At 34.2% G+C, this 14,967-nt stretch overlaps 2 protein-coding genes across 7 annotated transcripts; one reads left to right on the top strand and one right to left on the bottom strand.

Moving 5' to 3' along the window:
* Window positions 1-4,350: 4,350 nt before the first annotated feature.
* LOC126680256 (phytochrome E) lies at window positions 4,351-8,376 on the top strand. Of its 2 annotated transcripts, none has more exons than XM_050375338.2 (4): window positions 4,351-6,439; window positions 6,728-7,535; window positions 7,604-7,900; window positions 7,987-8,376. In XM_050375338.2, the coding sequence occupies exons 1-4, from the start codon at window positions 4,420-4,422 to the stop codon at window positions 8,240-8,242; spliced, it is 3,381 nt and encodes a 1,126-aa protein (XP_050231295.1). In that variant the 5' UTR covers window positions 4,351-4,419; the 3' UTR covers window positions 8,243-8,376. The 2 variants fall into 2 exon arrangements, with proteins under 2 accessions (XP_050231295.1, XP_050231297.1); XM_050375340.2 differs by having other exon boundaries at window positions 4,354-6,439; window positions 7,607-7,900.
* Window positions 8,377-8,805: 429 nt separating this feature from the next.
* Window positions 8,806-14,692, bottom strand: LOC126680258 (protein MEI2-like 5). 5 transcript variants are annotated; one of them, XM_050375344.1, is made up of 13 exons: window positions 14,491-14,691; window positions 13,645-13,690; window positions 13,421-13,564; window positions 12,852-13,324; window positions 12,327-12,485; window positions 12,117-12,233; window positions 11,853-12,004; window positions 11,307-11,401; window positions 10,254-11,223; window positions 10,067-10,151; window positions 9,903-9,971; window positions 9,620-9,799; window positions 8,806-9,435 (listed from the first exon to the last, which is right to left on the bottom strand). In XM_050375344.1, the coding sequence occupies exons 1-13, from the start codon at window positions 14,491-14,493 to the stop codon at window positions 9,307-9,309; spliced, it is 2,622 nt and encodes an 873-aa protein (XP_050231301.1). In that variant the 5' UTR covers window positions 14,494-14,691; the 3' UTR covers window positions 8,806-9,306. The 5 variants fall into 5 exon arrangements, 4 of the variants coding, with proteins under 4 accessions (XP_050231301.1, XP_050231302.1, XP_050231300.1 ...); XM_050375345.1 differs by having other exon boundaries at window positions 10,254-11,211; window positions 12,852-13,327; XM_050375343.1 differs by having other exon boundaries at window positions 12,852-13,327; window positions 14,491-14,690.
* Between the last annotated feature and the right edge of the window lie 275 nt (window positions 14,693-14,967).

Raw genomic sequence — 14,967 nt, forward strand, 5'->3', positions numbered from 1 at the left:
CTTAACTTCTACGAACGGTCAAGACAGAAGCTATGTCGGAGTTCTGTGTGAGGGATTAACGGCTGGGATTTACTAGGGGTGAACCAGTAGGACTTGCCCACGTGGAAGTTAAACCAGCTCAGCCTGACGCGTTGACACGTGGTTGTTCGTTGAGAGAGTGTTTGAGCAGGAAGGTAGGAAGACAACTGTTTTCTTTATCTAAACTCGAGTTTTAATTTAATTAATCGAGTTCGAGTTTGAGTTTGAGTTCGAATTCGAATTTGCGTTGAGCTATAAACAACATTCATGTTTGAATTTGATAAAATCTACCGAGTTCCACACGAGCTTGAATCGAATTTGCGTTGAGCTATAAACAACATTCATGTTTGAATTTGATAAAATCTACCGAGTTCCACACGAGCTTGAATCGAATTTGATAAATCTATCGGGTTTAATTTGAGAATAAAGTTCATTTCTTAAAAAAAATTAATTGCAGTATGCGTGAAATGATTTAAACCTTTATTTTAAAATAGTATGTTTATGAATAATTTTTATAAATAATCCAATTTATTTATAAGAAAATAATATTTTCGATTACATGTAGTTCTTTTATTATAATTTAGTGATTATTGTTGGTTTCTTAATTTATGAAAATACAATTTTTTTTTCTGTAACAATATTAATATACTAGTTTTGTGTCTTCCATCATATTATCATGAATGTACTAATTTTTAAGATGTATTTGATTCAACATTGGAAAGAAAGATAAATAGCAGAAATGAAAAAAAAATTATAGCAAATGAAAAAAAAAGTTAGTTTTCACATATTGTTTGATTCAATATATTAGTAAATGAAGATACAAACCAATTTAGAATTTTATATTTTCTTTAATGTATAGTACAAATTTATTTGTGAATAAAATAAATAAATTACCTTTTGATAACTAGTATTAAATTATTAAAAGAATAAAATAAGAAAAATAACAGTTTTTATTTATTAAATATAATAGTATTAATATTTAATAAATATATAAAATATATAATTAAAATAAATTTTACAATTATTTTTTTTATTTATAGTGTTTTGCAAAATTTTAGTTTAATTTTTATATAAACAAAAGTTTATTCCAAATGATACACATAAATAATCTCATCCAATTCCAGAACTATGAATAATATTCAAGGGGGTGGGGACGTATTTTTTTGAGCAGGGTGATATGTCGTTTGCCTTTCTTTTATAAAACTCATATGTGGTTTTCTTTAATTTTTTTAGAAAAATGTCAAAAGTTGCTTCTTCTTTTTTATATCGACTGCAACAATTTTATTTTTTTGTTGCCATAAAGAATTAATCTTCATTGATAATCGACTATAAAAGTCTCGAATCTAGACATCCCAATTGGACTTGAGAATTGTTACAAAACTCTTGTTCTCGAAGAATGTTTTTGGCTACTACATGAACCACCCAATTATAATTCTGTTTAATAAAAAGAAAATTATTAAAGCATGGATTCTACCGATCTCTCTACAATCATCTAAAAATAACCTCACAGTCAAGATTATAAGCTACATCAATTCAGGGGGGGCTCGCCCCTGATTTAATTCATGATTTCACCTCCAATTCTAAATAATTTGTGACAAAAAAGAATTATTCATTCATATTTTCATCTCATCTTATTTTTTAACATTTTATTTTTTAATGGAGCAAACACATCCGTGAAAAATTGCATATGATTGTGATTTTGTAGAATTTTGTAATTTGACTCTTGAGTTGGAACTTGAAAGTGCATGATTAATTAAATGGTATAGAACTTCAGTAACTTGAAGGATTCTATAACATTTTATATGAAATTATTAAAAGATAAGAAATTGCTAGCTAATGCGTAGCTTAAATTTTGCTACGAGCAGGGGCGGAGCCAGGACGTTGCTCAAGGGGGCCCAAGCTCCTCAACTTTTATGTTTCTCCAAAAAATTTCTTTTATTTTTTTTTCTTCAAATTATGACTCTTTGACTTATATGTAACCCTGACTAAAAAGAGATTTTCATAAATGTTTGACAAAAATAACCTTAATTCATCAAGAAATTCACAACATACAAGTCTAAAATCGTAAAATATTGTTGAATCCATAGATAATTTACGACATGTAAAATCAGCGCAAAATAGGATGAAACAGGTAAAAAATACATAAAAATGAATTAATCAAGAATCAGTAGTAAAATTCAAATCATTACAATTTTAATCAAATCAAAAAAAATAACTGAAACATCATTACAATACAAGTAAAACTCCATTTCGAAGACAAAATACTTGAAGACTCCATCACATATCAATTTTATGAGAAATTCCGTGGTAGACCGTGTCTACCACGTTATTATCCGTAGACTAAGTCACTCATAATACAACACCTCATTAAAATGATGGCAATATCGTAATAATTGTGCAATAAATGCATTCAAATTTTAATGATGATATTACGATAATTAGTCCATTAAAAATAGAATTGCTATGTTTTATTTTTGAAGTGAATATTTATTTTACAAAATCACGAATTTACAATTTCATGAACCCAAAAAATAACTATTATATACACAATAATTATTTTATTTCTGATATGAACCAAAAATGGCCTTAATACATGTGGGTTCTTATTTCACAAAACGGTTGATATTGATGTAAGAGAGTTTTAATTTATGAAAATGTAAGATAAATAATGAGATTTGAAAGCTATATTTTTATATGGATCAAAACAAAACACATATTGAACCAAAATTGAACCATATATGGTTCCACAATATGGAACACAAGTTCTTTTTTCCTAGTAAATAAAAGAGGCTAGGCATTCGAGCAGTTTGAATATTTTGCTAAAAATATTTTTAAATATTATAATTATGATCGAATTATTTCTATTAATAGAATATGTATAATTATTGATTAGTATTTTTGACAAAAAAATCATTAATCATATATAATTATATAATTCAAAGTCTGAAATTAAAACAGATTATTTTCATAATTGATTAGTAAATGTAAACAATTAATAATTGATTAGTAAATATCTTAACTTCATTTTAGTGCCCTTAGAAAAAGCCTATAAAAGAGGCACACAGATTATATTTGAAGGACAGGTGTAGTGCCACTGAAGGGATTGTAATGCAGAGTGTCCTACAAAATGACCCACAAGTACATAAAACTTATGGTTTAAAAAGGGTATCTAAAAATATTTTGACCCACTAGTCCACTACTCATATATTATTATGGAACATTTTTATTTATATATCCACTATCCCTTCATTTTGTATTGAGTTTTAAAGCTAACCTTATTAAAATTGTAGATGTATTTTATTTATTACTAGAATGCATGTGAAGAATATTTATCAATAAAAAATATAAATTAACTAATGTACTATAACAAATTTATAATATTAAATTAAAAAAAATCACTTTTTAAAAAAATTGTTTAAATTTTTGAAATAGTTAATTTGTCTAATATTTGAATTTTTTACTTCAATCGCATCTATTTACTGAAAACTTTTTCCTCCAAAAAAGATTCAAATATATTTTTTATATTTAATACATAGTTTCAATTGACCTTCAATATTTTAAAAGTACTAAAAGTTGAAGGTATATAATTCTTTAATATTTTATAATTCAAAATATGTAGTCTATTTGAACACCGACTGAAAACATGAATAATCAATATTAATATAGAAATATACGATTCAAAATCAAAAGGCATGATAAGATATAATTTGACATCCACATTTATTTTAATTGATCAGACTTTTAATCAGCAATTTATATTATAAAAAAATAGAAACTTAAATTTCAAACTATAAAAATAAAAATAAAATATTAGAATTATAAAACAATGTGTAATAATTTACAATTTTTTTATATTTAACCCTTAAAATATCGACACTTTATATGCAAATTTAATAAAAACAGAATGCTTGGGAAAATGATAAACAACATAAAATGCCAATGAAAACTAGAAAGGACTAAAATGCTTACACAATCATGATTTTGCTAAAATGATAAGTAACATAAAAGCCAAGATTTTTACAAGAATCAAAAGAAAAATTAAACATGAAATTCTGCTGAAGGCTTAAAAAATTTAAATTTTTTGTTTTGTTTTGCTGCACCTCAAATTTTTGTAGTTCCAAGAAGGCATGAAGAACACAAAAAGTGGGGACTCACTTGCAGACATTTGCATGGTCACAATGAACTTGAAAAAAAACATAAAGTGAAATTAAAAGATGACATAATATTATATAATTAGTACTTATTTAGCAACTAAACTAACTGAACTTAACTACAAGTTTAACTAAATTAATTAGACAAAGACTGTACATGAAGTTGAAAAGGACTAGAAATTAGAAGTATCATCATCATAAAAAAAAGTACATAAAGAAATTAAACTTACATTATTTTTTGTTCTATAAAATGGGATTTGAAGCAGTTTCATCATCATCAGCTGCTAGCAATATGAAACCATTTGGTTCTACTAGTAAAAATAAAGCCACCATAGCTCAATATAATGCAGATGCTGGTCTTTTAGCTGAATTTGAGCACTCAGATGGTTCTGGTAAGTCTTTTAATTACTCAAGATCAGTGCTTTCTGCTCCAAATAGTGTTCCTGAAGAGCAAATTATTGCTTATTTATCTAGAATTCAAAGGGGTGGTTTTATTCAACCATTTGGGTGCATGGTTGCAATTGAAGAGTCCAGTTTTAGAATCATTAGTTATAGTGAGAATTGCTTACAATTGTTGGGTTCGAGTTTGAGTTCAAGTTCTGAACTTGAGTCAAGTTCAGACAAGGGTTTGATTGGAGTTGATGTAAAAACCCTGTTTACTCCTCAATCAGGAGCTTCATTGGCTAAAGCTGCTGGTTCTAGAGAGATTTCGATGTGTAACCCGGTTTGGGTTCATTCTAGGACAACTCAAAGACCATTTTATGCTATTTTACATAGGATTGATGTTGGGATTGTAATTGATTTGGAGCCTGCGGTTTCGGGTGATCGAGTTTTGTCTCTGGCTGGTGCTGTGCAGTCTCAGAAACTCGCTGTTCGCGCGATTTCTAGGCTGCAGTCACTTCCTGGAGGTGATATTGGTGCTTTGTGTGATGCAGTTGTGGAGGATGTTCAGAAGCTTACTGGGTATGATAGGGTTATGGTGTATAAATTTCATGATGATGGTCATGGTGAAGTTGTGTCTGAAATAAGGAGGTCTGATTTAGAGCCTTACTTAGGGCTGCATTATCCTGCCACCGATATCCCCCAAGCGGCGCGGTTCTTGTTCAAGCAGAATCGTGTGAGGATGATTTGCGATTGCCATGCGAGTCCTGTTAGGATCATTCCAAGTGAAGAATTTAAGAATCCTCTTTGTTTGGTCAATTCGACCCTTAGGTCACCCCATGGCTGCCACACTCAGTACATGACTAATATGGGGTCGATTGCTTCATTGGCGATGGCGGTTATCATAAATGATAATGATTCAACGAAGCTTTGGGGGCTGGTTGTGTGCCATCATACTTCCCCGCGGTATGTCCCATTCCCGCTCCGCTATGCATGTGAATTCCTCATGCAGGCTTTTGGGTTACAGCTTTATATGGAGCTTCAGTTGGCCGCTCAGATTGGGGAGAAAAAGATTCTCCGGACGCAGACCTTACTCTGTGATATGCTTCTCCGAGATGTCCCTTTGGGTATTGTTACTCAATCCCCTAGTATTATAGATCTCGTGAGGTGTGACGGAGCAGCATTATATTATGGAGGGAACTGTTGGCTACTCGGCGTTACTCCAACCGAGTCGCAGGTAAAAGACATTGCCGAGTGGTTGCTGAGTAGTCATGGAGATTCTACCGGGTTGAGTACAGATAGTTTAGCAGATGCCGGTTATCCTAATGCTGCATTACTTGGTGATGCTGTTTGTGGCATGGCTACTGCTAGAATCACTTCAAGAGATTTTTTGTTCTGGTTCAGGTCTCATACCGGCAAGGAAGTCAAATGGGGAGGAGCGAAGCATCATCCCGAAGATAAAGACGATGGTCAAAGAATGCATCCGAGATCATCATTTAATGCGTTCCTGGAAGTGGTGAAGAGCCGAAGTATGCGTTGGGAGGTTTCAGAAATTAATGCTATCCACTCTTTACAGCTGATAATGAGAGACTCATTTCATGATATGGAGGAAAGTGCTTCAAAAGCAACAGTTAATGCTCATCAGACTGACATGCAGGGGATGGATGAATTAAGTTCAGTGGCATGTGAAATGGTTAGAATGATTGAGACAGCTACAGCCCCCATATTTGGGGTTGATTCATCAGGTTTCATTAATGGGTGGAATGCTAAAGTTGCAGAGCTGACTGGTTTACAAGTTAGTGACGCTACAGGGAAGTCCCTGGTTCACGAAATTGTTCATGAGAACTCCCGTGGAGCAGTCGAAAGTCTTCTATGCAGGGCTTTGCAAGGTACCTTTTTACTTAAGTTAGTGATTATGGATCTCCTTTGTTAAATTGAATGAGATATCTAGCTCAATTACATCGATATTTATGGTATGTCAGCTTCAACATAATCTAGCCATACATTCACATAAGCTTTGGTTTTTCTAAAATGCTCATCAGTCCTTTGGTATTAGATTCTTGCTTATCATTTTAATTGCCATTTTGCATTTACGTTCCCTCTTGTTTATCTTTATGTTTGTTCTTACTTTCTTTCAAATAGTATGTTTATAAACAAAGGCTTTATTTCTTAACTAGGCGAGGAAGACAAAAATGTCGAGTTGAAACTGAGGAAATTTGGGCCTCAGCCGCAAAACTCGGGTGTATATATTGTGGTCAACGCTTGCACAAGTAGGGATTATGCAAACAATATTATAGGGGTGTGCTTCGTAGGTCAAGATGTCACATCGGAGAAGCTTGTCATGGATAAATTTCTTCGACTACAAGGGGATTATAAGGCGATCATCGAAAGTCTTAATCCTCTTATTCCGCCGATATTTGCTTCAGATGAGAATGCATGCTGTTGTGAATGGAATGCTGCTATGGAAAAGTTGACGGGTAGAACAAGACAGGAGGTCATCGGTAAAATGCTTCCGGGGGATATTTTCGGAGGTCTCTGTCGGCTAAAAGGTCAAGATGCTCTAACTAAGTTCATGATTCTTTTGTATCGAGGACTTAGTGGTCAAGATACTAAGAAGTTTCCATTCGGGTTTTTCGATAGACAAGGGAAATTTGTTGACGTACTCTTGGCAGCAAACAAAAGGATTGATACAGATGGGAAAATTATTGGCTGTTTCTGCTTCTTGCAGATCGTTGAGCCTGACCTAGACCAGACCATATATGGACATAAGCAAGAGGATCAACGGAGCCTTCTAAAACTTAAAGAGTTAGCCTACATCCGACAAGAAATGAAAAACCCTTTAAATGGTATTCGATTTACCCACCAACTCCTCGAAGATACAGCTACGTCGGAAAATCAGAAGCAGGTCCTCGAAACAAGTGATGCATGTGAAAAACAGATCATGACCATAATAGAGGAGATTGATGTGGGACTGCTAGATGAGGGGTAAGTATTCTACATTATCTAATATTATTTAAGTCACTCATCGGCTAACCTGTTTATCATTAATCTAGCAGCATTATCAAGCTCAAGATGGAAGAATTTCTTATGGGAAATGTTGTAGATGCTATTGTTAGTCAAGTCATGATCTCGGCGAGGGAAAAAAACATACAGCTTCTTCATGAGATTCCGGAGGAAATCAAAACAGTGTATTTGTATGGTGATCAAATTAGACTTCAGCTGATCTTGTCAGATTTCTTGCTTAGTGTGGTTCGTTATGCACCTTCTACAAACGGCTGGGTAGAAATTAAAATAACACCCGGTCTAAAGTTTATACACGAAGGAAACGAGTTAATCTGTTTACAGATCAGGTACCAAAGCCAACAACTGTTGTTAGTTCTGCATAGAAAAGTTTACGCATTCGAAGCGCGTCTTACGTTTTACGTTATGATTGCAGAATGACGCACCCTGGTGAAGGCGTTCCCGAGGCTCTTATCGACGAGATGCTCGAGGGAGGAAGTTGCTGGAGTACACAAGAAGGCTTGGGACTAAACCTGTCAAGAAAACTTCTAAATCTGATGAATGGTCATGTTCAGTATACCAGAGAGCAAAATAGATGTTCATTTGTTATTGATCTTGAATTAAAAATCAAGAATGAAAGACTAAAGGGGAAGCAGGCAGATACAAGTAGAACAATCTCACTTTCTGCTTGAATTTGCATATATGAGATCTTGTAGAACGTCGGAAGCTTAGATGCCTACGTATGTGGCTCGGAAGCGAGTTTCTTCCATGGATGAATGATTTGCATTACCATTTTGATCTACTAATTATATATTTCTTAATGCCATTTCATCCTCATCCTCCTTATTATGGGGGGCAAAAGTGCTTATTCAAGCTTGTAATGTATGATCTGCCTACTAGCCTTCTTTATGCTGAAAAAATGGCAACTTAATCCAACCTAACTGGGAGTTCTAACTAATGCCAAGTCAAATTCGAGTATCCAAATACTTGGCTCAATAAATTGTATGTCTAAATCGGGGCAACTCAAACTCAAGCCTCAATTATTCTAATTCTAACGAGCTTGGATTCCTGAACTTCTTAATTCCAAACAATTTGATTTGGGTTAATACGGCAAGAATTAAAGTCGTTTCTTTAAGTTGTTCTCCATTTTTAAGTTCGAGCCAACCAAATTTCAAGTTTTAAAATTTAAAAGTCGAATTCAAGCTTAACATTATTTCAACTGGATCCAGTTACATAAGGCCATGGAAACAGCAGATTAGACACAAAATTAGCTTCTATTAAGGAACGAATTTAAGGGATTAATCCAAAAGAGAGTAATCCCATCAACTGTACAGCTCTGTATAAATTCTCATGTTACACCATCAACCCTCAAAACCAGAAAAATCCTAAGAATACATTCATCTTTATACCATTACACACATTTGCAGATGAAATTATGAGACCCATATCCCTGAAACAAAAAAAGAAAAAGAAATAATCCTGATGATAAAGCCTGCACAAATTGGTGGCATACACATTCGACAACAAGACCTCTCGTTTCTGCCACCGAAGTTAACGGATTGTTCTTCTCCCTCAACTCTGATCAGCACAAGTACTTAATGCTCTTGCTGCTTTCAAAACTATACCAGCAAAAGAAAATCTTTTTTCCTATTCAATCTCATCCTAACTTTTTTTTATACACTTGGATATATACGCAGGGGTTAGCGCCCACAGCCGCTGTCAGTCAGGCTGAGGGCAATCTCCGTCTGACATATTGTTAACTGTTCTCTGGCCTCTCGAGAGTGCCATCTTTTGTAGGGCTTCCTAGAATGTCTCTGGAATGTAAGCCGTCTGGCTGACGAAACTGGATGTTCAAACTTCCAGAAGGCAAATGTTCCAAGACAATCTGCATGACACAAGCCTAGACTAATCAACAAAAAAGGGGTGCATCGAACAGGTAAAGACAATATTCTGTACGTTAATATTATAAATTCATTTTCTTTAATTACAATTGTAAAAGACAAACAAAAGTTGTAAGATATGGTACAAATTTTTTGAACATTTCTAACTATGGTATCTAATCATGTTACCTGATCACCGTCTTCTTGCCCCTCTGACTGGAACAGAATTGGGCGGCAGCGCTTATCTTCATTCATTAAGCTTGAATTTTGGAAATGTGTCACAAGAGCTACCTTTCCCTGGATTCGGCCATATGCCAGAGAGGCAACCTTCTCACTGTTAAACTTTTCCCACTTTTTACCATTAAACGCCTGCAAGTGAAAAGACACATGATCAGATTGCAAACCAATACACATATAATAAGAACCCTCAGAATGAACAGTTAAATTCTAAAGCAAGGGAGGAAAATATAACCTCATAAAACGGAATGATGTGTAAAGGAGATAACATGTTTATAAAGGCATAACCCACATTGCATTTATTCTGCAACCATGGAAATAATGTCCATCAATTGCAAATCGAGAGAGAAAAACAAAATAAAAAGATCAGACATCTTTTCAAATGTCAACTCAAGTTACCTTAAAATCAATTGGTAAATAGAGAAAATCATAACTACCCTTGTGATTTTCATCAATGGCAGCTAGCAACATTTTTGAGGTGTATCTAGGGAATGACAAAGGCACATAAATAAATAAGTAAAGCTAGTTTCTTAGCATTAAAAATTAAGAGATACACAAACAGAGGGTTTCTATTTAGAGATCTTACTTATTTGGGATGTTTTTTATCATTAAAGTAGTCCGAGTGTCTTCCCCGTTCATAATCTTATCCAAGTTGAGCTGAAACTGCTTCTTACTCTCTACTTGGTTCCCATTATTCTCAACCCGTCGGCTCCGTCCACGATCAGTAAAACCGTCCATAATGGAGGGTGCCACTCCTGGGTATGGTCCATTGCCCAAAAACACAGGACTTAGCCTTGGTGAAGAAATCATCCTGTAACTTGAAGAACCATTTTCAGACATGTTTCTTGCAATGCTGGCCGCATTATTCATGGAAGCTCGACCACTCATATTCATCATAAAACTTCCATCATTTTGGCCTAAACCCATGCCCCCAAATGCAACAGGACTCCTGAATGTTGTTTCTGGTGACTCCGGGAAAAATCCAAAGTGCCTCTCCAATGGAACTCTGGAGGGAGCAGAACCAATATGATGATGATTCTGGGGATAGCCAGGGATAGAACTATGCTGACCCGCATAAGAAAATCCATGGCTCTTTGCATTGGATGAAACTGGGTGGGCTGCAGATGCTGTTGGCCAGGCAGAAGTAGTGTTGTGCAGCGAATATGGCTTTGGGCTTCCCCAAAGAAACTGTGGACCTGATAATGTTTCCAAAACAGATCCGTTAGAAGATGAACGGCCACTAAAGGACGACATACTTCCATGATAGTGATTCAAATTTGACTCGGGCAATGAATGTGACTGTTGGGATGCACTTCCATGGGCTGAATTCATGTTTGTAAATGTATGCTCCACAAGACTACCCCTTCCTTGGTCTTTACCAATTGGCGCAACTTTTGCAGAATTTGATCCTTGAGAGTGAAGAATTGATGCCAATCCAGCTAAATGGTTGCCAGCTGTTGGGCTCAAATTCTGGAAAACTGGGGATTTGCTGATACTTTGCAGTGGATTATATTCAGCAGAACTGCTAAACTGTGCCCAATTACCTGTACTCAAAACTATTGTATTCACTTCAGCTAAAGTGATCGGGCAGTCTAATAATTGCAAGTCACGAGTCAGTTTTGAATAATCTCAAACTTACCTGGTGAAGGGTTGGTTACGGGTGAACCTACAGGAGGCTGTCGTACACTTCGAGGTTCATCCAATTCAAGCTCTTGATTAAGTTGCAATATTAAGCTGAAAAGTAATTAAGAAGTCGATAGTTTTTAATTCAGATGTAAACAATAATAAGAAAGAGGAGAAGTCAGAAATGGATAAATTATTGAAAAAACTTCAATAAAAACTAAAATTTAAGTGAATGTACAAAAAGAAAACTAGGACAAAAAGGTAAACTGAAAATCATACCCAATTATTAAAAAAATAACATCACATTATATGAAGTAAAGAAACAATTAAAAGTGAAACTCATAAAATGGGCATGTGCAAGATGGGAATCGGCATAAAAAAAAACTTGAGGTAAACTAATTGAGTTGAGCTATTACGCGCTTTAGATACAAACGTTACCAAAATAGTTGCAAATATGCAGTTCATTGTCCAGAAATAAATAGATTAGATTTAAACAAAAACACAAAGTTGTTACTGAAAATTGCATGTGACACCATGTAAAGTGCAATAATTGGATACTCACTTTCGCCGAGCTCCACCAGGACGACTAGGCTCTAATTTTATGCGTTTACCAGCTATATCTCTCCTATTTAATGCCTTAAGTGCTAATTCTGCAGATCTAACATCGTAATATTCAATAAACTTATGATGCTTCTTGTGTGGAGTTTCCCTTATCTGCTTTTGTACAAGTAATACCAATTTGTAAAGAAGTTAACCAAATGTAAAAAGGAAAAACAGCAAGTATAGGAAACAAAAATGCAGAGCGATCAGAAGACAAACTTGTCACCTCTTTGACCTGGCCAAATTCCTCAAAAATTATTCGTAGCTCTTCATTTGAAACTGATGGATCCAGATTAAATACTACCAGTGTTCCTTGATTAATATCTTTGTCTGATGGATTATCCTGGTGTAGTCAAGAAAATGAAAAAGCATAGCATTAAAAGGAAGGATTGTAATAGCAGTTAGGAATATATTCTCAATAAAATCTAAAGTAAACCTTCGGAATCGAAAAGTGAATATCGAGTTTCCTCCGCCGTAGCGGTTTGTTTTGCAGTGCACGTAAAGCAGTTCGAGCAGCACGAATATCATAATAGGATATCATCACAAAACCCCTGTGTTTACAAGCAGTGTAGAGAGTTCTGATGTCACCGAATTGCTGCAAGACAGACAAGAGAAAAAACATAAGCACACTACTTAAATGAAATCATGAACATCCTAAAAAAATTGCATGATTACATTGTCAACAACTATGCTTATATACATAATACTATGCAGAGCAAATTAGAAAAGCTATCAACTCATAAAGCATCTACAACTATCACCTTGTCCCTTTATTATTATTTTGAGCAGATATTGTTTCTTCGGAAAATCTAAGGTGTTTATTAAAATACATGTTTGAGTTATCAAATTGCATAATTTTGTCATTGATCCACAACATTTAAGTCAGTGACCTGTTTGTTATCACATCCACATCTCATGCAAATATAACAAGGGAACCATGCATGTTACTGAAATTATTTACCTCAAAGAGAGTTTTCAGTTCTATGTCTTCAACATTGCTATTAATATTACGAACAAACAACGTTCTTGAAGGATGCTCCCCCAGAGGGTGTTCTCCGGCAACAGTTGCCCCACCATTTGGAAGTCCATAATGCAGCTTCACGTTCCCATTCCCAGGAATTCCATCAGATAAACTTATGTTTGAGATGCCAATGCTCAGGTTTTCTTGTGGGTCGTTTTCAAGTTCCATGCCTCCCCCGCTACCAAATAAATCATAATCCTCCAAATCATCTAATGAGCTAGGTAGCCTAGTCAGATCAAAATCATCCATTATGCCAGCTAAAAGCTGATCTTCATCATTAGGAAGTAAACTCCCGATTGGATGAGCTTCAACGTCATCAAATAAATCGCCACCCTCCACATCCTGTCCAAGCTTATCCAAACCAGATGAGGAATCGTCAATGGATTGGCGAGCACATTCTGTGTCGACTAAATCTACTGCAAGTTGGCAAAAAAGAAACACAAATCCTCATATTATACCACAATGCATCAAATAAGCATATCATATTTTAAGAAAAAGAAAGCACGTACATTTTTCATGTGGAAGAACAGGTAAAGAAGTAGAGAAAAGGACAGCATCACTTGGAGCATGCAAGGAGTCGGATCCATCTAAAATCCCCAGTGCACCATTTTCCATTTCCTTAGATATATTCACCGGAGAGCTCATAGCAGGAACTAACCATACATAATTCACAAAATTATCAATTAGTAAGACAATCTCACACCAAAGATCCTTGAGAAGTTCAATAACTTACCAGAAGATAAATTATCAATTGAAAACTGCTTCATCACATCCCCATTCTGCCGAGGAACAAAATAACCCCATTTACTCCAATGCGACAATCAAAAAAAGCAAACAAAGGAAATTTACATCTAATATGATACGTTGACCAACAGTAAAGTTAATCGAAAAGGGCCAAAAATCACAAGCACTTAAAACTTCATGTCCATAAACACTTTCCAGGTGAGCCTTAAATACATGACACAGAACTTATTCAGTTTAAGTACTACAAGATTCAGTTTTCCAACACCAAGAAATTAGAGAAGAACTACAACCACAAAAACAAAGAAAGAATTCTCAGCACAAATCCTAAAATCATATAACCAGAATCCACCAAATTTCAATCAGACTTTTAATATCATAAAACTAAACATAAAGTTTCAAAAGTTCCAACTTTTCAACCCAAAAAACCTGCAAGTAAAAAGATTCTATAGAAATATTGATATTCAAGAATCAAAAGTGGACTAAACTACTATGCACAAGAAAAAAAACACCTTGGATTAAGCATAGCTCAACACAAAATTAAAAAACCCCATTAAAAGTTTCAAGTTGCTAATCACCAAAACAGAAAAATATCTGAAAAAAATTCAAGAAAATCAAAACCCAATTCAAATTCAACAAAATATGAACAGCCCAAAGAAAAATGACATCATAAAGCAACAATCTTTAACCCTTAAACAGACAAATTTTATCAAACTAAGCATAAACACAAAAAACACTAACACAAGAACACAATTTTACATTCACAAGTAAAAACAAAAAAAAACATCAAATAAACAAACTTTGGACATAGAAAGATTGCTAGAAAGAGAGAGGTTACCATAAAGTTCAATATTTTTTAACTGCACCAGTAAATTTAGCTCTGAATCAGGATCAAATAATTACAAAGATACTTACAAAAAATTGTAATAATAATAATAAGCAGTTTAATTGTAGTATTATATGACTGTAATAATATAAAGTGATGATTGGAGCAAAACTTTGAACAGAGAATGATTGTGAAAGACAGATAAAAAAAAATGCAAAAATGAGGACTGTGTTCTGAATGTGGGGGTTCATTTAACTCTATTTAATTTTCTTTTGGTGTCCGTCATGGTGGAGTTCATTTTTAAAATAATGTTATTATTATTATTATTTTAATTAATTAAATAAATTAAATGGTAATTTGTTATTGGTTTATGGAATTTAATATTATTTAGCAATAATTTGACCTACGACATTTAATTTTCTTTCTATCTAATCTAAAATACCATAATTTAAGGTTGGTGTGGGCCATTGAGTTTTATCTTGATAGGAT

The sequence above is a fragment of the Mercurialis annua genome, linkage group LG5 (assembly GCF_937616625.2).
Source record: "Mercurialis annua linkage group LG5, ddMerAnnu1.2, whole genome shotgun sequence".
Classification (NCBI taxonomy): domain Eukaryota; kingdom Viridiplantae; phylum Streptophyta; class Magnoliopsida; order Malpighiales; family Euphorbiaceae; genus Mercurialis; species Mercurialis annua.